The 23,805-nt window shown below is 40.4% G+C and overlaps 1 protein-coding gene across 3 annotated transcripts in view; it reads right to left on the bottom strand.

Moving 5' to 3' along the window:
* The window catches only part of POLR3B (RNA polymerase III subunit B), an 87,423-nt gene that overhangs the window by 60,578 nt on the left and 3,040 nt on the right, over positions 1-23,805 (bottom strand). For 2 of the 3 annotated variants that reach the window (XM_068943992.1, XM_068943983.1), the window contains exons 3-12: positions 20,800-20,856; positions 20,659-20,723; positions 20,103-20,178; positions 17,057-17,157; positions 15,527-15,618; positions 14,198-14,315; positions 12,612-12,720; positions 4,643-4,765; positions 2,989-3,105; positions 1,517-1,651 (exon numbers count right to left, since the gene is read on the bottom strand). In XM_068943992.1, coding sequence (XP_068800093.1) covers positions 1,517-1,651; positions 2,989-3,105; positions 4,643-4,765; positions 12,612-12,720; positions 14,198-14,315; positions 15,527-15,618; positions 17,057-17,157; positions 20,103-20,178; positions 20,659-20,711 — 924 coding nt within the window. In that variant the 5' untranslated portion in view covers positions 20,712-20,723; positions 20,800-20,856. Of the gene's footprint in view, positions 1-1,516; positions 1,652-2,988; positions 3,106-4,642; positions 4,766-12,611; positions 12,721-14,197; positions 14,316-15,526; positions 15,619-17,056; positions 17,158-20,102; positions 20,179-20,658; positions 20,724-20,799; positions 20,857-21,846; positions 22,564-23,805 lie in introns of those variants that run through there. The other variant, XM_009680017.2, reaches the window with a different exon arrangement.

The following is a 23,805-nucleotide window of genomic DNA, read 5'->3' on the forward strand; positions in this document are numbered from 1 at the left end:
ATTTGTGCTCATAATTCCAAAGGGTCATCTTAGTTTTTCAGACAACTAAGAAAAACAGCATGTGTTTTGCTCTGATTGTGCTGGAGGGGCGCCTGTATGTGTTCACATGTGTGCAGGCAGGCATGCGTGTATTAAGGGCCGGGGCGGGAGGAAAATAGGGCAAGAGGCAATATATAAGGACCCATCTTTAAAAGTACAGAATGTGAGAATTCACATTGGACAGGAATAAGAAGCAACGGATACTGCTATTTGTGCCACAATAGAAATCCGTAGGCCATGGATGCGAGGGCCAGGGATGCAGTTTCTCCAACCTGCTACATATGCTAGCCTTAAGCTTCTGATGCATGATCAATAGGCAGAGAAGATGCCGAGTGCCAAAACCCCAACTTAAAATATTACAGAGCAGAGCAATGAAGTCCAATCTTCTTATAAACCAATTAATCAAATAATTATACACGGTAAAGAAACATCCATGTTCTGGGAACTAGGTAGTTCCTTCACATGACAGGCAAGCCCTCACTACATTAAAACAGAGTAGTTTGGACAGCAGCTGTAAACTGCCATACTCTCTGCAAACTAATAGTGCCAGCCAGACACCTCAAACCATCCCCTCCTTCCGAGTCCTTTGCTACTGCTTCTACCTACACCGCCAAAATGCAAGTGCAAGCGAAGTCATTCCTGCAATCCACTTTCATTAGTCAGCCAAGCTAACTTACCTATTTTTAAAAGATTCAAATAAACCCCTCAAGTTTTGCCTGAAGTAAACTGAAGATTTCTCCCAGTCATTCTTCTGGCAGAACTAGAGGGGTATAACATCCATCTGATGGACAAACAGAAGCAGTGGAGGATTTTACTGTCTTCAGCAGACACAACTGCACCCAGAAGAGACATATGGCAACAGTCTCGGGAAACCAAATGCAACTGTTTGTGCTGCTTCTCCTGGAGGCTCAGCACAGAGCTTGTAGCTCAAAGGGAAGGGTCTAATGAAGACTTTAAACCAGTTTCTCTCCCGATTCATGCTACTCTATAGGCTGGAAAGGCAGCTGAATATAGACAGTAATCTTACAGGCTTTTCTAAATTACAGCAGACTCAAGTGCCTGCTTTGCGAATTGCTATGCAAGTTGGATTCTCCATAGTGGCCGTATCCAAGAGGCACCTACTGGGCTTCAACTCCTTCCCTCCTCCTGTCGCTTACTGAGGGACATTGAAAGATGGATCTTATAGCTGCTTTGTTAACACTAACACCGTTATAATGGGACAAGAACTGACACCATATTTACACTGCTCTGTCCCTTCACCTGGCATAAAAGTGAGGATACCTGCTGCACAGAAGGGAGGATACAATTCATTCACCCCAGTCAGGGGAAGCATATCTATGAATCAACACAGAAAAGCCAAAGACAACAAAATGAGAGGGAAAACGCTCCAGTCACAAAGACAGCGATGCTCCTTATTCTTTCATCTTTTAAAAGTAGATACTAGCAAAATCTCAAAAGCTCCAAAGTAGAAACCCACCTGCCCAGCCAACTCCAAACGTTTATTTCCGTAGTAATCTCTGTCATCCACTTTATTTTCTCCTTGGGCCAGAATTACTCTGCGCACCATTACTGCCGTGTAAATGCATTTGGCACGAAAATTGAATTCCTTCACCTGTAAGCCAAAAAAAGACAAGACAATTAGTTTCAGGAGCAATTCCCCAGTTCTTACTCTGGCAAAGACACCCACTTAAAGGGGAATCTGGGCTGACTGAAGAGTTAAGAAGGGCATTTTACCTTCTTAAAAAAAAAAAAAAAACCCTAAAAGTAACATACATTTGTGAAATTGAAACAGAAGGTAAACAGAACAAACCAGAATAAAGGTATAGGTCATGAGGGCAAGGTCTTGACAACAGCTAATATTATTGCCTGACTATGTAGAAAAAACACATAGGATGATAAACAGTTCAATGGTGCAGCATTTCATAAACATTCAGATTTCTTTTGACCTAATCCAAATTTTCCTCTTTTGTACGAGGACGATGCTGTGATTCTGTGATTCTCTTATCTCAGCTACAAAGCAATTAAAGTTATATTCCCCTGCCAACCAAGCTTACACCATAAAGGTTGGGTTGATTTTGCCATACAGAACAGTCTCTCTCCACACAGGCTACAAATACCTGCATGATCCTGTGATAGGGACCATCTTTTTCCTGCTCATTTCCCCACTGTTGCATACTTTTACCAATTAACATTTGTAACTGCCTTATCACTTCATATTTTGACCAAATTTGTACTTTTCCTCCTTGTAGGTTAGAAAGGAAACCACACTTTGCAGAAGTCTACCTGTCTTTTTCCCAACACTCAGCCAGGATAAAGCTTAAGTTCTTGCACTGTAGGAACCCTTTTCGGTGAGGAAGATCAGAAACAGTTTCATTCATAACTTATCACTACTGCATCCTGATCAACTCCTATAAGGTCATCAGCTCCTCTTCTGTTTTCAGAAGGATCAATGCCATACACAACTGATGCAAAGTCTGGTCATTTTTTAAAAGACTGTAAGAAAGAATACCTTCAAATTTGCATTACATAGAAGTATTTTCATTGTGAATGTTTTGCAGATTTAGTTTCTATCTGACCCTAGCTGGCACCAAAGCTGCCCAGAAGAATTACAGGTGTGAGTACTCCTATACCACCATGTTCTAATGTAGGCAAGAGGGTGACAGTGGACAAATACAGACTAAATGGAATGTTAAAGCCAGTGGGCTTTAAAACATCTTAAGCCTCATGAGCATTTCACTAATCATATTTTCTCTCCTCTACTGTAAAATTTTATTAGAACTCTGTTGAGCTCTAACAACAACAGGGTCAACAGCTTTTTTTTTTTGTATGGAAAGATTTCAGACGCTGTAGTACTTACAGACTTTGACAGGGCCTCGAATAGTAGAGATACTACCTCGCCTCACAAAATAAGCCTGCAAATTTACTCCAGTTAAAAAAAACATTACGTACAAGAACATGGGTCAGAATAGTTGATGCTAGCAGCTCTCGAGCTTCTTCCATCTTTGTTTTCTTTGGGCCTCCCCACATCCTCTGCCTTCGTACCTTGTTTCCAATGTACTTCAATGCCTGTCAAGTGGGTTGATTAGTTTGAGTTAATATCAGAATTGTTACCTATACAAATATGCACACATTAAGGAGAGCTGTATGGATTCTTCAATAAACGCACTCTCAGTAGCCACAGATGATACAAACTCCAGACAACGTGAAAAATACCTAATATGTAAGTGATGATGATAAAAAAAAAATTGAATAAAAAAACTCTTGGACAACTGACACAACTGATGCATGTTGCGTAGCAGATGTTGATAACATTTGGAATAGGAAGTGGTGAAAGAGCATGATTACTACAATACTAAAAGAATGGGGATTGCAGAGGTACAAGAGAAAAGACTATAAATTGCAAAGACATCTAGTTTCTTCCATTTAACTTTTCACCTCCAATTCTTTTGTACACTTGCTGAGTTTTATGCAGCTATAATGAAACAACATAAGTGTATACTAGGCAAAAATGCTACCATGTGGTAGCCACATCCATGAGCACCTTGCAATCACTAACAGATTCTTACTCGCTCTTCCTCACTTTTCTGAGGAAGGGAATGAATCTGCTGAATACAGGGTCAGGTTAGTTAAAGAAGTGATCCAGGTCCACACAGGAAGTTCATATCTGGAACTAAAACCAGGCCCCCTATGCCAGAGAATTAGCCTCTCCAGCAGACAACAGATTCACCTTTCCATCTACGCATCTTCGTCCCAAATAGCTAACTCTCTTTTCATTTCATTTGGCACTTCTTGCACAGAGTAACTTCCATATTTCTGTTTTCCTACTTTCCTGGATGTCTCATACTTTTGTACATTCCTCCAGTTTCACCACTTCACTCTTTCGACCCCTAATTGAGAAGGCCTTCAAAGGCTACTCCGAAGAAGGCTACTTCAAACCCTGACAAGCCCCAAAAGATACAAACTAGAAAGAAGCCCACTTTACTACAGTCAAGATTACATGTGGAAAGACTTGACAGTGTTTACAATAGCAGGAACAAGACTAATCTTCAAAAGCTCTTCCAGTAGATTAATATGTACGTGATAGAAATGCTACCAGCAAAATGGCCTGAGTTCCGGCTAATTAAAAAAGTACACATGAGCTGAATAGAATTCTGGACAGTCTTCAGCAGCAGGGACAGTGGCTGTTACTGCGCACTTTATACAAGAGATCAGAATTAGAGTAGAACGTCTACTCACGATGAAATGGTCATGCCCCTGTCAAGGGGGCTTCTGTGGAATGTGGCATGCAATTCCTTTTTAAAAGAGGTGAATTGCCCCCAACAAAAACCCCTAGTCTTATGGACGTCGCTACTTGTCACATACGTTAAAATATTCCTCTTGGCTTATCAGAACAAAGCGTTTCTTGACTTTCTCTTTCCAGTTTGACAACTGGAGCAAAGCATCGCTTCTGAAAAGTCCTGCTCCCGCTAAAAACCCCCAGCTTAAAATAACCCAAAAAAACAAACCTTAAAACACAAAGTTGCTGTGTCAGCAGTCCACGAACAAGTGGTCAATACCTATCCTCTTTAGATGTTATGGCCACTGGCCATGGGAAAAGACACACCTGCATCTGTGTAAAAATCTGAGCTTTTTGACATTCTTCCAGACTAGGAGCAAACGCAGCCATGACATGTTCCTCTGTGCCAATCATCTGTACAATCTCTTGGTCACTCTCAACACCCATGGCCTAGGAAAAGAAGAAAAGACAGAAATAGCACAGGCTTTATGTTAACTCACTGACATTTGCTTATGCTAATTTGGCATTGTTTGTCAGCATTACTACTAAGCAAGAGCTAGTTCTTCTCTCAGAAACCGTGCCATCTGGCACTGGCAGCACATATTCTAGCTACGGAGGAACCCAAAATGGAAATTTTGATAAGCAGCAGGAATACACACATACTCTTTGGAGAATGTCTTTTTCTTCACTGACAGGAGCTAAACGCTATGCTTTCTCTTATGAAAAATAAATACCAGGTAATAGTAAACTTTTATGTATAACAATGAAAACCAATTCAGAACCTACAATAAATAAAGGAAGATGAAATTACTTAGAAGATTACACATGGCCTCTTACCACAAGCAGTTTTGTGAACTCAATTGTCTGTGTTACAGCACGTCCTATTTGAGAAATTTTTACAGCCTGCCTCCTTTGCAGCTCTTTGCGTTCAGAAGATGACTTCACTACACAATTCCACTTGAAAGCCATTCTATTATTTCACTGATCCTCGGACACCTTGTTAGACTTTGTGCTGCGGAAAAAGCTTAATAAACTAAGAAAGTGCTTAACAGGTTTAGAAAAATTTCTCTGTCAGTAAGCGTTTCAAGGTGGCAGCCAGCAGCAAAGGCCTTTGTGGATTCCAGATGGTGCTAAAGCTCCCTCCCTTCACACATTTGTCTGGAGCTCTGCCATATCAAGAAACAGAATAATCTCACTAAACCTCTTCTGGTTGAGTTATAATATGTTTCTCAGAAGTTTGTGAGGAAGTTATGTTTGCATTCATATTATTCCTTAAACTGCCTGCCACAAAGACCATTGTAAATAATGGCTTATGTAGACCCTAGCATTCTGGTTCTCATTAAAAACTGGCAGTGCCCCAGAAAGTCACATTTTCCTCAAAAATGCACAAATACCTTCCCTTTTTACTGCCTTCACTGGGTGTTATTTTGCTTAACGCCTACCTAATGCTATCCCTCTGCAAAACTCTGTTGCCCTAACTGTCAAAGATCCAGCCTTTTTTTTCCCCCTTTCTTTTTCAAAAAAGAAATGGTTGGATTTCCTTTAAGTTAAAACTCTGTCCCTTCATCTTGTGGTTTGTTAGAAATTATAAGCAGTGCACACCTACAACAGTGAGAATTCAGGTTGCAGCACAAAGCACAGATCACAGCTCCATAACCTCAGACAGACTCCAGTGCCAAATCAAGATACAGATAGTTCACCAAGTAACAGTGCTTCATCACAGTTCATTCTCACTAGGTAGTCATCCCAGTGATCTCAAGGCACCTTTCATTACCAGAATTTGAACAAGTGACATTACTGTAAGTCAGATATCTCCTTTTCAAGTATTTCTATGCCTACCCACCTCTTGAAAGGTCACACGGTATCTAAAAATCCCAGTAGGGAAGTTATCAAAATCCATCACAAATTGACAGCAAGACTCAAAGGCAAAGTCTACAAAAGCATAAAAGCCTCACAATATGCATTTTCCAAGCATCTAGGACTTAAGAGCTGACCAGCAAACCAGTTTAGGATCTACAACTGGACTGGTTCTATTACTGCACTTAGGACAGAAAAGGGCACAATTTTATTAAGGGAATCTTTGTGCCATTCTGGGTACGTATACTTGGAATGCATTTACCTAAAGCACACCAAATGCAAGCTGATAAGCTCTCACTCTGTTTCTTTCCGTCAGGTTAATTGTAGGATGGCAGCCAGATCATAACAGTCATGAAAATAGAGAACAAAAGCAGAAAAATCAATCCAGTCATACTATACTTTTGTCCATTTGAAAACACAGCCATGGTAAACTAAAGAAAGTTGACGACTTCTTCTAACTTAAGGAACTCCCTAATTAAAAATCTGACAAATACAAGATGAGATGAGGACACACAATTACACCAGTGTGGATTTTGTGCTTCAAGTTTGTAGCAGCAAACCCACTTGAGAATTCTGAATTTCTGCATGACAGGAAAGGCTGGGATATGCCAGCAAACATTTGTCATATTGTTCAATAAGTGCAAACTGCAGGAAATTAGCTTAGGAATAACGACTTTTAAAATCTTAGACAAGTGACTGAAGAAGATGTGCTGATACAACAGACTACAAGTAAATCCATTTACTCCACTCTGTATTCTCAAACATGGACAGAGCTGCTCACACAAATCCACCTACACACAATACTAACAGGATATGCAAAAGACATATGCTGGTACCAGAAAGATTTGTAATCATAACATTTTCTTTCCATGTAATTTAGGCCCTGATGTTGCACCACTACAAAAAAAGCACTCCAAAATTAGCCTGTAACATTGCTGGGATAATAACAAGATATTCCTGGGCTTTTGCTTGTGTTACAGGACATTCGGGATATGGAAAGTAGCAGTGGGGCCTGTGCTTGAAGTGCTGATCATCCAAGGACAAAGCTGGGAGAAAGGGAATTAACATAAAAACAAAGCATGAGACAAATTGTCTTGTTTATTTTTGAGTGGAAGCAGATGATGCAAAGGGGTAATTTTACAGGAGGGGGGAAGGAGATGTTGCAAAGTGATAACCCAACAGGGGCAATGAAAGGATGAGGAAGGAAACGGTAGGAGGATGTTGTAGAGTGTGGTAGGAAAGCTAGTAATTAACGTACATAAGGGTGACAAGCCAAAGCATCCAGAAAATTCAGATCATTCTGAGTTCAAGTGGGAGAAAACAGTTTACTGGGACTGACCACTTCCTAGAACTGGGGAGGCTCCTGCTGCTCAAGATAAATATATGTGCGTATGTGTGCATGTGTGCGTATGTGCAAGTGAGAGAATGAGCGAGACCGGCTCTTCCTCCCCCAGATCACATCTTAATGATGATGTCTAGGCGTTTCCATGGCACTTCCCTAGAATGTAGTTCTGCAGTCCATCAGGCTAAATTACAGAATGGAGACAGGCAGATGACCAGATTAAAAAGATGTCAGGGAAGTTCAGGGTTGACATCACAAACAGAATTGGTCTGGAACTTTCATAATTCAACAGATATGAGCTATGAAACTACAGCCAGGGGAATCCATAATTCTGCAGATCCAGCAAGGCCACGATTCAGCTGACCCTACAGAGTTGCTTCTTAACAGTTCCAAAACTAACACAGGTTTTTACAAATGAAACTCAACCTGCTGTTCAAACCTTTTGCTGCAGGTCCTAGAGCATGTTCTTTATAGTCCCCACATACAGGTCAAATGGAAGCCCCTTCTTAAACTAAAGATGCTTCTCCCAATGACTTAGGTCAAAAAATACAACTTTTAACTTCTCTAGGCTGCTTATCATTCTCTTCCTTCCCCAACTAGTTTTTGGACTGCATGCAACCTTCGTTTACGCAGGTCCCACTACTCACTCAAGTCTACTGAATTAAGATCACATGCCCAAAAGAAAAATAACCCTTACCTTAAAACAACTGCAGCTCTCTGCAGTGTAGGCACCTCCCTGCAAAAGCAGCAGCTTTGTAGCCTCATCTGTGTAACCCTAATGCTTTTCAATATAGAAACATCCTTTAGGACCACACAAATACTCCATGCCTCCTCTAACACTCATTACTATCTAAAACTGCCTGAGCTCCCCTGAGCAAAGCATGTGTAGTTCAGTTTCCCACAGCTTGACGTATTCAAAAAAAACCACTACAGAGTTCACAAGATCTGTGCACCACTGAAGCTTATACAGCTAAAACAAAGGTCTCTAAGGATTGCAAATCAATTTAAGACATCTTAAATACTGTTCTGGTTATATGTGTATATTAACTAAAGAAGCAATGCTATACAGTGAGCAGAAGAGACAACTGTAGTTAGTTTGGTATAACGTCTCCCATTACAAGGCAGTTTACAGCCTCTTAAAAACCTTCACAAATATACACTTTGGGGGCAAAACTGTCCACTTTACAGGACTACTTCAAACGGCATTTACATAGACAGGAGCTGCATTCCTGTTTCTGTCACTTTCAAGAAGAAAGGTCAGGAAGAAAAAAAAGTTTAAGCTAGCACTGCAACAAAGAGTTCTAACTTCCTCATGTCTAAAGAGCAGAGACTGTCCTAGAATAGTGGCCAGGAAGCCGCCTTTTGTAGCCTATCAGATTTCATCTAGCTTTGGTCAACTGTTAAACTTCACAAAATTACAACCTATGCGTGCTTAGTGCAACTAGCTGATAAAACCCCCAAAAGGCCAATCGCAAAGCTCCTTACACAGTGCAAAAGCACAACACAAAAGCAAAGCAACAGAACAACTCATTCAGGCTGGCAGTTTAGAAGAGACTACGGATAAGGATGAACTGTGGGGCAGCGGCACTCTTTGGGGTGACCCTACATAGTCCTAACACACCAGCTACCCAGACCAAGGGACCTTTACCTTCACGCTACTATTTCCCCCCCTTTCCACAACCCACATCCCTGGGTTACCTTCCTCTCCATGCAAGAAAAGAAAGGAAAGGGAATACTGTACATGCAGGCCTTGTCCTACCATGTAGCTAAGATGTGCCCATGATTTATGCCTGAGCACAAGAGTGCTCTTAGCTTCTATTTAAAATGAGCTCTTTGGAATCTCAGGCCTCAGCTCTTTCAGTAAATGACGCTTGTAATGCTGGCTACATCACAGCCTTTGCTTTTAGGACTAAAATTTCTAAGACAGATTGTTACTCCATTTTACAATTGCAGTAGCCTGATCAGAGACCTTTGACAGAGATCTCCGATACTGTCTGCCTTTTCCATAAAGCTACAATGGATTTCTGCACCTGATCTACTTCTTAAGCCATCTGTAAGAACATCGAGTCATTTATCACCATTTGGACTAGCAAGAGAATCCAAGATTGCCCAGCCTTCTCCTACCAACTCTCGGATAGCTGTGCAAGTCCCCGACAAAGCTGGCCTTTGCACAGGATAGTAGCCCACTATGAATTACATAAACAGGGATAGGATTTATCAGTCATTCTCTTGTTCCACAGACCTTCTGTGACTTGACTTTCGTTGCAGTCTGGATGATGGCCTGGTCGGAAGTGCACAGCAATGGATTTTTATCATTGTTTTATCAGTTTATTTTTTAATCTGGATTTATATAATCATTTACTACTGTAAAGGTTAAGGATGCAAAGGCAACTTAAAATTTCAGAACTAAGGTTGTCTGGCAACTTAAGTTTGGCCCTTACAGACACGCGTTGTGATACAATCCCTAAATTACAAGAACACTCACCGGTAACAAGAAAGACCCACGCCCCATGGATGCATGGAAAAGGCATTGAGATAAGGTATAAAGAAAAAGTTCCTGAGGCCTGGGCCTCAGCAGAACTAAATTCTTCTCCTTGCTTTTCCAACATAACTCCTACATATAATACTGCCATGTGAGAGAGCTGAGGCTAACACACAGATCCTTGGTGGGATTAGGATTTTCAAGTTTCAGGACTACAGGCTTTGTAACTTCATTTTTAATAGTTAAATACAACAAAGTAATATGCCCATTACAGCAATGCTCAAAAAAGAGAGATGGGAAGCTAGCATCTGCCTAAGGATCCATTGCAAAGACTATTCAGGATTTTTAGTTTCCAGCTGGAAAGTTATCAGTTGTGGACAGAAGGTATCTCAAGTTAATAAGTCACTGAAAGAAACAGTAAAGAAGATTATCATTCATGAGGACAATAAGTGCTGGTCAAAGATAGAACATTCAGAATTATTAAAACAGGAGCAGCTAATTCCCTATTGCATTAAATCAATACAAATCTTCAATCGAGTTATTTTGCTACAGAAACTGCCAAGAGCTTCTTGTACAGTATTATTTATTATATAATAAAAAAAGCAACGCTTATATAGCACATATAGGATACATGTAGGCAAGGGGGAAGTTATAGCAAGCATTAGCAGAACATGATCAAGTAGTCATTACAACACTACTAGGAAAATAAAAAAAGCAACCTCCTCAAATGAATAACCCAGAACGTTTGCTTTTCTGTAGGCAAGTATTTATCTGTACCCGTAGGGGGTAGCAATATGTAATAAAAGTCTATAAAGGAAGGTGCAATCCAGCTGCTTGGTACCTGAGCTTAAGTACTTTGGTACTCGGATTGAGACCCACATTAACACTTTTCTGCAACAGAAAAAGTTATGAACTTCGACAGTGCATTTCCACCCATACCCCATTTCTCAACCTCTTTTGACACTGCTCAGTAAAACCAGATGATCTCCAACTACTTCAAGAGACTAGTATAATCAGAGGTAACAGGCATTTGTTTCTCAAGTGCAAATCGAACCATTATTTATCTATTTTCTATTTGCAAAAACAAAGGATTTCCTGGTAGGAGACTGATTCTTACAACTCTTGTGTAACCAAAGAGCTGTGGTAATACAGAAAAGAAGTCTGTAGTTGCAGGCTAAGCCCAACACATGAGCGCTGCTGGCAGAAATTGTTTGGATGCTGTGAGCAAGTGCTGCCCTCTCCTGGCAATTTATTTCCTCAAGCGATTATCACCTCCTCACCATTTCCTTTGCTGTAACAGCAAACAGTTAAGCAAACACTTTAAAAAGACTGAAAGAGAATTACAGATTTTACTTCTACTGGTAGGCAGATCCAGGGGGAGGCATTTTAGTGCCCTGAACCACCTTCCCTCTACATACAGTGCCTCCAGGATTGCTGCCCACTTTCACTCTGCACTTGTGCTCTACCAGGCTGCAAAACTCCAAAGAGTGAAGCCTGCAGGATAGGAAGCTGCTACCGGCTCCTGGAGGACAGATCCTATAGCCCAGGCCCTGCCATGCCCTGTTCTCCTCTCCAGCAGCCTAACTGCACCTGCCTGTCCACCTCTGATACTTTCTCTAGCCTGGCCATTTGATGCCACCGACAGGTGGGTTACAAGCCTGCTTCCAGGCCTGTTAAGACAGTGGGAGAAGCCTTCAGTTTGTACGTACGTGCATGTGAGTAGGCTCAAATGAAAGAGAGAAGCTGAGGGTGACAGAAATAGTTCCAGCAGTTTCACAGGCAGTGAGGGAAGTATGACACTGTCACCTGCTCAGCCAGCAGGGCAAATATTCCCAAACTCTTGTACAGTACCAGAGGTAGGTGCCTTTCGCACTGCCCTTTCTACAGCCCCATGGGGGTCACTTCAAAGCTATGATGTCAATCCAAGGCATTCACCACACTGAAGATTCAGGTAAGCATTCCTGATTCACACAGGGAATCTGAGACCTGAGAGAGTCCAAGGGAATGATTAACACAGGGCTCATTCACAGGGGAAGGAAGTAAACTGCTAAGAAAAGCAAGCTATTCCAGTAAACTTAATGCATTTAGGACTAGGTCTAGGAAATGAAATACTTCCCAAAAAGCTGTGAGTTTACCCTACGGCTACGACTGGAAGCCAAGTATAAACGGCTCGTGGCTGTACCATGCAGCACTGGGTCTGAAATGAAAGGTGTTGAGATCCTCAATAGTCTCAAAGTTAAAAAATAAAAAATAAAATAAATAAATAAATAAATAAAAATCTTTAACCTAAGTTTGCAAGACAGCTCAAAACAAAGGAACCTGAAAGCTTTCTGACTTTCTGTAGCAACAGAAACACAAGCAGCAGTGCCAAGGGACCTTGCACTGCGGTAAGGCAGTAGCACCCATTCAGCTTGGCACGGCAATGCTCACCTTTCAGAAATATGCAGCACTTTCTTCTCCTCTTTGCTGTACAATAGATACCACTTCCCAGGAGAAAATAGCTTTCTGTCCCTCAACTGTGCCATGTCCTTCTGTACATACTAACTTTTCAGAACTGCTGCTGATCCTCATTCTTGAGCTATAATTCAGATTTTTTTGAATCAAACCTGTATTACCTTAAATATGATAGCAATGGGAATATCTTCTGACAGAGTGTTATGCCTCAGGTAAAACCTTCCTTGTTTCACAACCATATTTGTTCTGCTCTTCTTCTCATGAGTGGAACTGAGAAAAAAAAAAAACACACACACACACACACATTATGTCAGACGCAAGGATTGCACTGACGCTCCTAGAATCTTCTGTGTAAAACACTTCAAGTTTCAGCAGTCTTTCAGCTGAATTAATCCCACTATCTCCTCTTCTAGGAATTACATAAAAACAGCCAGACACCACCCCATAACTCTAAGGTAACAGGATACTACTATTTGTGATGGGGAATGTCAGTATGCATCTCAAGCAGGTAAAAGTTTGTACTTTTTTTAAATCATGCATGCATGCTTTCATATCCAGTCATACGTATCTAGCAAGGTCAATCTGTACATAGGTACTGTGGCAACACCAGTAAGGAGGTATAGTGCTTTTGGTTGTACTTTTAATCTCATCTGGGCTGTCTGTGCAGCAGTACAGTAGCTGGGAGAGAGGTATGAGAAGCATCTAGGAGAAAAGACGACAGCCCTCATATCGAAGAGTGACAAGCACCATATTACACCAGCATACCAGCACGAAGCTACAAAACTAAAAGGCAATCAAAACACATATAAAACTCAGTCAAGGAGGAAAGGCCACACTCGGACTACTAGCCATTTTCAGTAATTTGTGCAGTACAAAAACATTAGTTTTGCATATCCCATAAGTAGGTGCATTTGTTACACATAGCAGCTCCATTTTGGCTACACTGCTGATCTGGTTGTGTCCCTTTCTTTTACCCTACAATGGCAGTGTAGCTTCTGGAGAGCTTTGTGTAGAACAGATTAATTTCACTTTACCTGGACAATTTACATCTATCCCAGGTTATTGTAATAGCCTCTGACTGTCAAAGGAAAAGTTAAGTCAAGACAAACTTCTCTCATGCAGCCTTTCTGTAGGTCCATGTGTTAATAGCCTCTGTCATCCTTACAGAGGTTGCCAGAATGGACACTTTCCCAATTTTAAGTTATTGCCATGACACAAACTGCATTGTAGTGCATCTTCCAGGCTGAGTAAATTAGCCCACATTAAGTTATGTGAGTCCCGAGGTGTCCATATCATGAAGCAAGCTACTAATGCTACTAGAAAATAAAAATCCTCAATTTTTGGTTCCTTCTCAATTTCCTTTAAGTGCTTTTACACCACTTGGAGTTAGAGTTAGATAAAAGGTTACAGCCCATTTCCATTGCAATAACTTCATGCTACCTGCTGCAAAATGAGGCCCAAGGACCATCAATTACAAGGTGCATTTTGTTATGTTAAAAATTAGAACTCACTTTTCCTAGCCTGGGATAAATCCTGAAGCCTACAAGTAACTCTCACTGATTTTCATGGGGATACTGTACAGACTGTTTTGGGGACTGATATCTTAGCATACAAAATGACTGTAGCAAGAGAGAGACACTGGATGCCTACAGCTTTTTCCCATTAAACTGTATTAGAGAAAAAAAGACCCACAACTTCTAGAGCTTCATTCTTATCTCCTTTATGTAATTGCACAAATGCCCCATACCTGGTAACAGAAGCGCCAACCGTGCCTTTTCTATCAGCCTCCACAATGATTCTGTTTTTGGATAACTGCTCTTGAATAAGAATGACTTTCTCAACCCCTTTAACAATGAAATAGCCACCTATTTAACACAAAAGAAAGATTTTGCATGTCAGTACCTTTGTACCTTACTCACCTCTTTCAATACGCTTTTGAATATAATTTACTAAAAAATAAACTGCAAGTACATAAAGGGTGAAATAGGAGAGTAAATTCTGCCTTGAAAGAGTAAAGAACAAACTCTGTCTGGAACCTCTAGTAACTAGGAAAATGTTCCATTAGACTGCTAGGTTCACATTTAGTATTTTCAATCTAAGACTCCGGGAAGTACTTGGATAGAATAGAAAAGGGCCAGAGAGAACTTTCAAGCAGACTAGAATCTGCAGAGCTTTCTGCTTACTTATTTAAAGGCGTTATAAAATGGTTACTACTATAAATTGAGTAAAAATACTGCCTGCCCAAAGAGTACGTAATTAACACATTAAAAAAAACAACTGGCTGTTTCAGATGCTTGGTATCAAATAAAGAGAGTTAAGTCTTCCATAATTACTGACTTGCTCTCACCAGCACTCCAGTGAGAAATGTATCACGTATTACTTTTAAAAATGTATTTCAATGCATTAGATACTTGCTGTATCTAACACAATGAGAAATCTGTACATCTGCCATGTTAGATCCCTCTCTCAAAATGTAGCTATCTATTTAAGCTCCTTGAGCACAGTACTTCATGCCACAGTATCCTGCCAACACAAGCCAGCACAACACGTCTAGTGCATGCTTCAAAAGCGGCATGTAAAAAGCAAAGAAATTCCTTGTTATAACCCTTCCTCTCCTTTCTCTATTTCAAATATTATCATATGCCTCCTTACAGGACATGGCAAATAAGGGTTCCTGCTCTGGAAGATACCATTATATTCCCCTCTCCCCAGTCCATTTCATTTCCAAGAACTAACTCCCTCTTTATTTTCATACAACACATCCACGTATAAATACATTTTTCAACTTTTTCAAAACATTGGTGTATCGCTTTTGAGGTTGAAAATTCTGTCTACAAATAAAAACACTGCATACTGTCAACTATTTCTTATTATTTTCAAAACCCTGTCGGTCTCTTTTAGTTACAGGTATACATTTAAGAACTTTCCATGACGACTTCACAGTAGCAGGAAATGTACTGATGGGATAGGTTTTCTCCCAGTATTCATTCCATTATTTTTCTAAACATCTCTTAGCAGAAATACATTTAAAATTAAAAGCCCAGATGGAAAAAAAAGAACGTAAGTGAAGATATACCTGGATCTAAAGGACATTCATTAAGTTTGGCAAATTCTGCTGGAGTTTTCCCAGTAAGAACACAATTTGAGCTACGCAGCATTATAGGCATTCTGCAAGAAAACCACAGTTGCTCTTGTAGTTTAGATTCAGAGAGAAAAATATGAACAGTCAAATTCAGAACAATAACCGTGCTGAACAAACTGGAAAGAACAAGGAGAACATTCTAGGTTTAGAACATGGGCAAGTTATTGAAAATAGTTTTTTCCTTTAATCCCACCTTACTGCACTGAACGTGTATTTTGAAAAGGACTATTGAAATTGGACATCATTGGCAGATTTAGTTAGCTTTTATGCAGCTAGCCCAGGCACCCACAGCAAGCACAGCCATCAAGGCCACTGTCTTTTGTATAGAAGCATCACATATATTTTAGTGAAAATGCACTTTCACTCAAATTTTTTTCTTTATATATAAGACACTGCACAAAATAATGCAAAGGACTCAAAATCAGATATTCATTTTAAAAAAGTTTTATTTTCTTAACAAATGACTAATAATAGTACAGTGTTACTGCAGCTACAGAAGGCTGGTTTTATAACTGCATTGCTGTATATCACTTCCTCTTGACAAATTCAGAGCATTTTTTTTTTATACGGCAGCTCAAAATTTCACCATAAGAAGTAGCTCCTTACATACCTTCCTTCTCTCTCCTGCTAGTATTCTACCTTTGCTAACATGCACAAGCACTTATTAAAGAATATTGGCAGGCCACTGTCTTTTAAAGCCAGCTAGGTTGCCTTTAAGGACCCTTGTCTACAAAAAGACATCTTTGCCACCTTTAAACAGAATTGTGCTTCCAGCAAACACTAGAACCACCAGGCATTTTGCCTTTTTTGCCATGGTTGGAGCTTGTTTTTCTCCCTCAGGCACATTATTCTTTCCCTAAGAAATTAGATGCCCTTTACCATACTGATACTCTCAACTCATCTGACAGGCTTTAGAGAAACAAAATCATGACCACAATGGAAAACGCTCAAAAATTTATCCACAAAACTCAGTCTTGTCTCTAAAATAAAGCAATTTTAAAGGAGAGTTTAACCGCATATGGAAGAACCAATGCTTGCTTTACTCGTTTTACCATCCAGCTTCCGCAGACATATCTCTGCAAGTTAGGTACAGAAGACCGAGAAAAAAAGTACATTTGGCTATAATGCAAACATGATTATTTTCATTTTGCAATAATCCGACCTGTAGCTCTAGTATTCTTTCGTGCATTTTCGTCTTTGGTTTTAGCTCCATCCAAATACAGACAATATCCCTCATTAAATTCATTCTTCTTAGGAGAAGGCAAATATCCAAAAGCTTTGGCAAAACAAAATCTTGTAACAGATCTAACAATCATATCCTGTACAGCTGTTCATCGAGGTTTGCCTGCTCACTTTCTCTTTTCAGGTAAACTTCCATTTGTTTTACAGTAATAACTTCTCCCACCACATGGGACAGACAGCAAATAAAAACTAATACCAGAAGCTTGACATGTGCTATCTTACCTGCCAATGGGTAACGCATTGCGGATGATCCTCTGGCTACCTCGTGTATATTCAATGTCCACTGTAATCGGGGCAGAATACGTCATATCTCTCAGGCGGCACTAGAAAGAGAACAGTCGTATGTTTAGATGTTGGCTTAGACTTTCAAGAGTCCTTAAAATATCCCACGTTTGCCCTGTCTCCTGCAAGCTCTCATGAAGAAAGAAAGCAAAGTGATGCTTGACCAAGCTCTTCACAGTACCTGGATTATGTCTGGCAAAGTCTCTTGTTTAAAAAACAAAACCAAGAAAACCCTAATACAAGTACTGTGATGTCTCAGAAGCAGTCAGTGGAATTGTCTCTTTAAAAAGACAGCAGTGCAGGACATAACTTCTAAACTTAATTAAACAAACAGGCCTAGTTGGCAGAGCTGACACAAGGGTTTCAGAACCGGGCTGTGCCCGGGCAACAACGTGCTCTGAGAGGGGTTCTTGGCTGAGGAATGTTTCTAAATGAAGACCCTCAACAGCTGGAAAATGTGCTGTCAAATGAAGTTTGGCAGAAGGGCAACACACAAGAGTAAAAGGCACACTGAACTATCTTGTTAATAGAGTAATGAACAAATCTCAGTGTGGTGCTGTTTCCAAAGATGACTCACAGAAGATTCACTACGTGCCACTTCCTCTCAAGATTCCTAAAATCCATATGCAAATTTCTCAGATAGCAAGAGGAGCAGCACATACACATCTAGGACATTAAATAGCTCAAGGTTCATCCATTTCTAGTCAGATCTTTCTGGTCTGCTTTCCTCAACCCTGCTCTACTACTCTTTTCTAGCCCTTTAGGTATTGCATAACTTTATGCAAGACACGACTTACTGTGTTTGCAGAATGTGACAGAGCAACTGACAGTAGGTCAATTTGTGACCTTGCTGAGCATTTTATACCTTTGAGCTCCAGAATTATGGATTTATCAGGATTCTGACTTGTACGCTTATGGCTCTCTATAATCACTCAGCTTATTAATGATGAATTAATAAAAGGCAATTAAGATTTTCCTGCGCATTGAAGATGCAACTGCATGGAAAAACATGCCTCAAGAATAATTGCAAACTGGATGCCCTTTCTTTCCACACTAAGAAGAAAACCATTTCTCTTGGGCACTAGCAGTTTTCAAACTGTGACTTGTAGAAAAGTAGGTCCCATTGTGCTCCCAGCAACTTCACTGAATTTAAAAGTAACTGAAAATATACTCTTCTTCTAATTACTTTAAACTCCTGTGTATACCTAGATGATTAAACTCCCATAAGGAACAACCGAGAGGGAGGGCTAGACAGCTTCATTAGTATTGCTTTGCGGAAAAGGGGCTTCAGGATTCCTTACGCGTGCTTTGTCCACACAAGAGACAGATGTGAAATAAGAACTACACAGTGCATCAATCTGCTGCTTGTCCTTTTGCATCTCCTTGCTTGAGGTAACTTTGCCTTATATTAGGCAGCTAGAGCTCAAAGGCAGGCAGGCAGGCAGGCACTATTTAAGAAAATGACCATAGCCTTCACATGTATAACCCACTGAAAAAAAATGAAGCACTGGCAATAAGTAGCAGTGAGGATAGGCCTGAGATGCAAGAGCAGGATATTCTAAATTAAAAGTGAATATACTCCATGAAGCACTTATTTTGCTTTCTGCTGCACGTAGTCACTTTACCTAATAATTTTCATTACAAGAGAAAACACAATAAGCACAATTTTTAATAGCTGGATTCTTGGGTCTCAGTTCTCAGCCACAAACAATTTTTTGCATGCAATTTCATTTATACGGAAAAGATCTTTCCAACTGCATTTTGTGCACCATCATATCTACTAATTTAACATTAGCTACAAAATTGTGAGCACTCTGAGCTGTGCTGCCTTACCTCTGCCTACACAGCTAACGGCTGAGTTACTTGCCTTAAAATCTCTCCATGAAACTAAATGGGCTTTGAGTCAGCTTCTGGATCATTTTGTGCTGCCTATGCACCTGAGGCAGCCACTAGATGGCTTCTTTACAAAATTTCTGGTAAGTACAGAATGTCTTCCACGCTAATGTCAAAACAGCATGTCACATACATTCCATGTATTATGATCCAGTATCACGTATGAAATGTATATAGTAAGGAAAAAAGGGTGCTGAAACGTGAACTGATTAATCAGGTTAACAACTGGCAGTATTTCGATAAATGGAACATGAAGGCGCAAGTCCAAAGCTCAGGTCCCTTTCCAGGGCCAAAAAAAAGTTGGAAGTTCCTCAGCAGCAGTGATATCAATCTCAAAATATGGCAGGAAAAGAGAAATACTTTCTGCCTTACACCTTATATTCTACCAAAAGCAACAGACTCACTGATTTCACTCACACCAGCATTTGTTCTCCAACACGCATATTTATTGCGGAAGTAAACAACCATTTGTTAACCTACATGCTTACCACAGAGCAAAAAAGATAAATATGCTCCCCATAAGGCTAATGATCTTCTGCAATTTCTAAGAATTGTATCAAATTCCATCTGCTTCTGCTCAAAATTGCCACATATGCCCTCTTAAAAATGATGAGCAAAAAACAAAAGATGTACCCCCAAAGACGACTGGGACGGAAAGGGAGACTGAAATGACCTATGGTGCAGAAAGTAGCTATGCTAATATTAGAAAAAGCTCAATAGAGACATGAAAGAGCACCGCATTGTAGTCTCCAGGCATCAAGTCTGTCATTAGGAGAGCCACAGGCTAAGCAAGAGATGTACTTTCACCACTTCCAGGGAAACCCACTCAAATATAGCTACATTAAAACGCTGAATCGTTTTCATGAACAGCTGAACAGCTATTCGTACACGCTAGGAATGTTAACCAAAAGAACCCCAAAATTATTGCACGGTGTTTAAATCTCTGAAGTTTCTTTCTACACCGAAGAGGATCTAAAGAATAGCACCAAACATCAAGTAGTAGCAATGTCTGCAAAACAAAAAGTTATATGCAGCCACTACCCAAGACATTCCAAAGATCAAACAAAAAAACTGCAGACGGAATCATTACTACCTCATGAGGTGATACGGGTCGTGTCACATTAAAGCTTTCTTCCACGTCTGGAGTACCCACATAGATATTGAGGTACCTGTAAAACAAACATTTCCAAAATGAGAAACGACCCAAATATTTTCCAGGTGACCTGAAGGAAGAAGAGTTCGTATACTGAAAAATGAAGTTCTTCTGATGAACATGGGTTGATTATAATGAGCAATGATTCTTCCCAAAGTAACCCATTGTATTTGACCTATATTCTAGTCACAGTAAAAATTTAAACTGCATATGCAAAAAGCCCCAAGTTACCTTTACAAAGAGAGAGATCTAAACTCCTCTGTCACCCAAGATTACTGAGTTACAGAAAAACAGCAATATAAAGTACCATTAACAGCTGGTTAACAACTCTGCTTAACCAGACTGTTAAGCTTCCATACCTTGTTACGCTGTGAATAACAGTTAAGTCATGCAGAAGACTCTTGATGTCATGCAGGCTATGTATTTTACAGACAACGAAAAATCTGTGAGATAGTATGTATTCTACTACTGATACAGAAATCAGTTTTACGCTTACTTCAAGTACCACATTGGATCAGCATCACTTGTCACTTTCTCGTTGGCCTTCATGATTTTCTTTATCTGAAAAAGAAGAGAATTGAGTCACATGCTTTTTCTGATGACAAAGCGTCACCCCCTTCCCACAAGAAAGCATTACCTCTACATTGATGAAATAGTTGAACGAATCTATGTGCTGCTTCACAAGTCCTTTCACCTAGAAAATAAATGCACGCAGCAAATAACATTAGCTTCAGTAACATTAACCATAAAAGACATAAGAAATTAAGCATTTATAAGCACTTCTGGATCTCCACTAAAATCTTTTTTTAGGCATTTACAAGCATTTCTGGATCTCCACCAAAATCCTTCATTTGATGAATGTCTGAAAACTCCCTGGATAATCAGTCTGGTTCTGCACTGTATGTTTCCAGGTTTACATCAGGGTTGTCATTGTTCTCAGAGCCAAAATAGTAATTCAATAATTAAAATAAAGTAAGCACACAATGGACTTTGAAATTCATATAAGTAAAAGCATTGCAAGTCAACTTATTTTGTTAGTTTGCCATTATTGTGAAATAATTTTAATCACGTATAGTACTATTAACCATTTGTGCTACTAAGAAGGAAACGGTCTGCACCCTAACAAAAGCAACTGTAATAAAGAAGAAACAGGGAGAGTCAATGAGACAGGGCTGACTGAACAGAGGCGGGCTGTGAGAGAGAAGTCGATAAGCAGGCAAACAACAGACCCCGGAGGACATGACACTCATAAGATAAATTTGAATTGGATTTGCAGATCAACCGGAAGTCAGAGAACATGCCCAAGAGTAACATCACACAGAATAAACAGTACCCTGTTCTTCTAGGTAGTGAATTGATGCAGCACTTCTCCAGGATTTATGTTTAAGGAATTTAGAGCAATCAGAAGAAGGGGAATTATAATAAATATTTTTTTCTTTCATCCTAGATAAATTTAAAGATTTCAGTTTGATGGAATACTGAGAGAAGCATTCGTTCCACTAACAGATGAGAGGTTTCAGAAATAAAAGGTGAGGCTATACCAATTACAGAGCAAAATATAGCCTTTAGCAGCAATTAAAATGGATCACAGAATAGTTGAGGTTGGAAGGGACCTCTAGAAATCAGCTAGTCCAACTCCCTTGCTCAAGTGGGGTCACCTAGAGCAAGATGCCCAGTAACGTACCTAGACAGCTTCTGGATTTCTCCACGGATGGACGCTCCACAACCTCTCTGGGCAACCTGTTCCAGTGCTCGGTCACTCTCAGGGTAAAGAAGTCTTTTTCTTATATCCAGACAGAACTTCCTTTGTTTCAATTTGTGTCCATTGCCTCTCGTCCCATTGCTGGGCACCACTGAGAAGAGTCTGGCTCCATCTTCTTTAATACTTCCCATCAGGTGTTTATACACACTGATATAAGATCCCCCCAAGCCTCTTCTTTTCTAGGCTAAACAATCCTAGCTTTCTCAGCCTTTCCTCGTATGACAGATGCTCCAGTCCCTTAATCATCTTTATGACCCTTCGCTGGACTCATTCCAGTAGCTCCATATCTCTCTTGTACCGCAGAACCCAGGAGTGGACAAAACACTCCAGATGCAGCCTCATCAGGGCTGAGTAGAGGGGAAGGATTGCTTCTCTCGACATACAGGCAACCCTCTGCCCAAAGCGGCCCGGGATACCATCGGCTTTCTTTGCCACAAGGGCACATTGCTGCCTCACGTTCAACCTGGTGTCCACCAGGACCCATAGGTCCTTCTCCGCAGAGCTGCTTTCTTGCGGGTCAGCCACCAGCCTGTGCTGGTGCCTGGGGATATTCCCCCTCAAGGGCAGGACTTTGCACTTCCCTGTGTTGAACTTCACGAGGTTCCTCTTTGCCCATCTCTCCAGCCTGTGGAGGTCCCCCTGAACGGCAGCACAACCATCTAGTGTATCAGCCATTCCTCCCAGTTTTGTATCATCAGCAACCTTGCTGAAGGTACACTCAGCCTCATCATCCAGGTCATTAATGAAGAAGTTGAACAGTATAGGACCCAGTATCAACCCCTGGGGTACACTGCTAGTCTAGCCTCCAACTAGACTTCATGCCACTGATTACCACAACCTGAGCTCAGTCGTTCAGCCAGTTTTCAAACCACCTCACTGTCTGCTTATCTAGGCTGTACTTCATCAGCTTGTCCAGTGCTAGCAAATTTTGAGATGCACGCTTACATGCTGACAGATGGCTTTAGGCTTTAAACATTCAATTACAGCTAAAAGGTTGCAAGATTTTAAATTCCATACAGAAAACAGAGGAACCCAGAGAAAAAACAGAGATGAAAACTAAACTAAACTAATTAGCAGGTAAGGATGGCTTAGACCAGCAGCATCCCATGTAAGCACACACAAGATTGAGAGCTTGTGCTCTGCCAGACCTGTGCTCGCTGCATGACAGAAGACTGGCAATCAGCAGCAACAATCCCAGATCAGGGCTGTGAGGTGGGACAAGGAACTTCACAAGTTCACTTTTAATGGCCTATTTTGCTTGATAAAGGTTGTGCTTATATGATTTCTTGATCTTGTTCGAAGGCCACAAAAAACACATTTGTGTATTTCGCATGATAGACAACAGTTCAGTCTGAAATTGTTAGAAGGAAATAGGAAACTTGGAATGATAAATCTAGCTGCTCAGTGAATTCCCCACAGGCTAAGACACAGGAAGAATGACTCCAGAGCAAAACTCTTTAGGTAAGAGTTCTGCTATCTTACAAAAACATTGCACATCATATGACATAAGCAAAAAAAATACTATGGGCTTATTAGTGTTTAGAAGTCAGGCTAGCTCCTCTTTCGATTTTTATAAGGAGATGTCGACAGCTTTATCAAAAGACAGCTCCACTATGGAAACTGTAATGCACAACATTTTGTAATTGTCTAAGTGCATCACTGCTGGCATAAATACAACAACATGCAACAAAAAGGCCAGACCACCATCAGCAGTCCTAGAGTAAAGGGCTCACAGGCTGGAAATAATGTGGGATGGATACATTTGGCATAAAGCACACAATAAGTCACACCTCACCATCAGCAATCCTCCCTTTTTAACAGTCTCAGGAATTCAGACAGTATCACTAGCTCAAGCATGTGATGGATGTTTATAAGAGTGCT

Source organism: Struthio camelus, chromosome 1, assembly GCF_040807025.1.
Source record: "Struthio camelus isolate bStrCam1 chromosome 1, bStrCam1.hap1, whole genome shotgun sequence".
In the NCBI taxonomy this organism is placed as follows: Eukaryota; Metazoa; Chordata; class Aves; order Struthioniformes; family Struthionidae; genus Struthio; species Struthio camelus.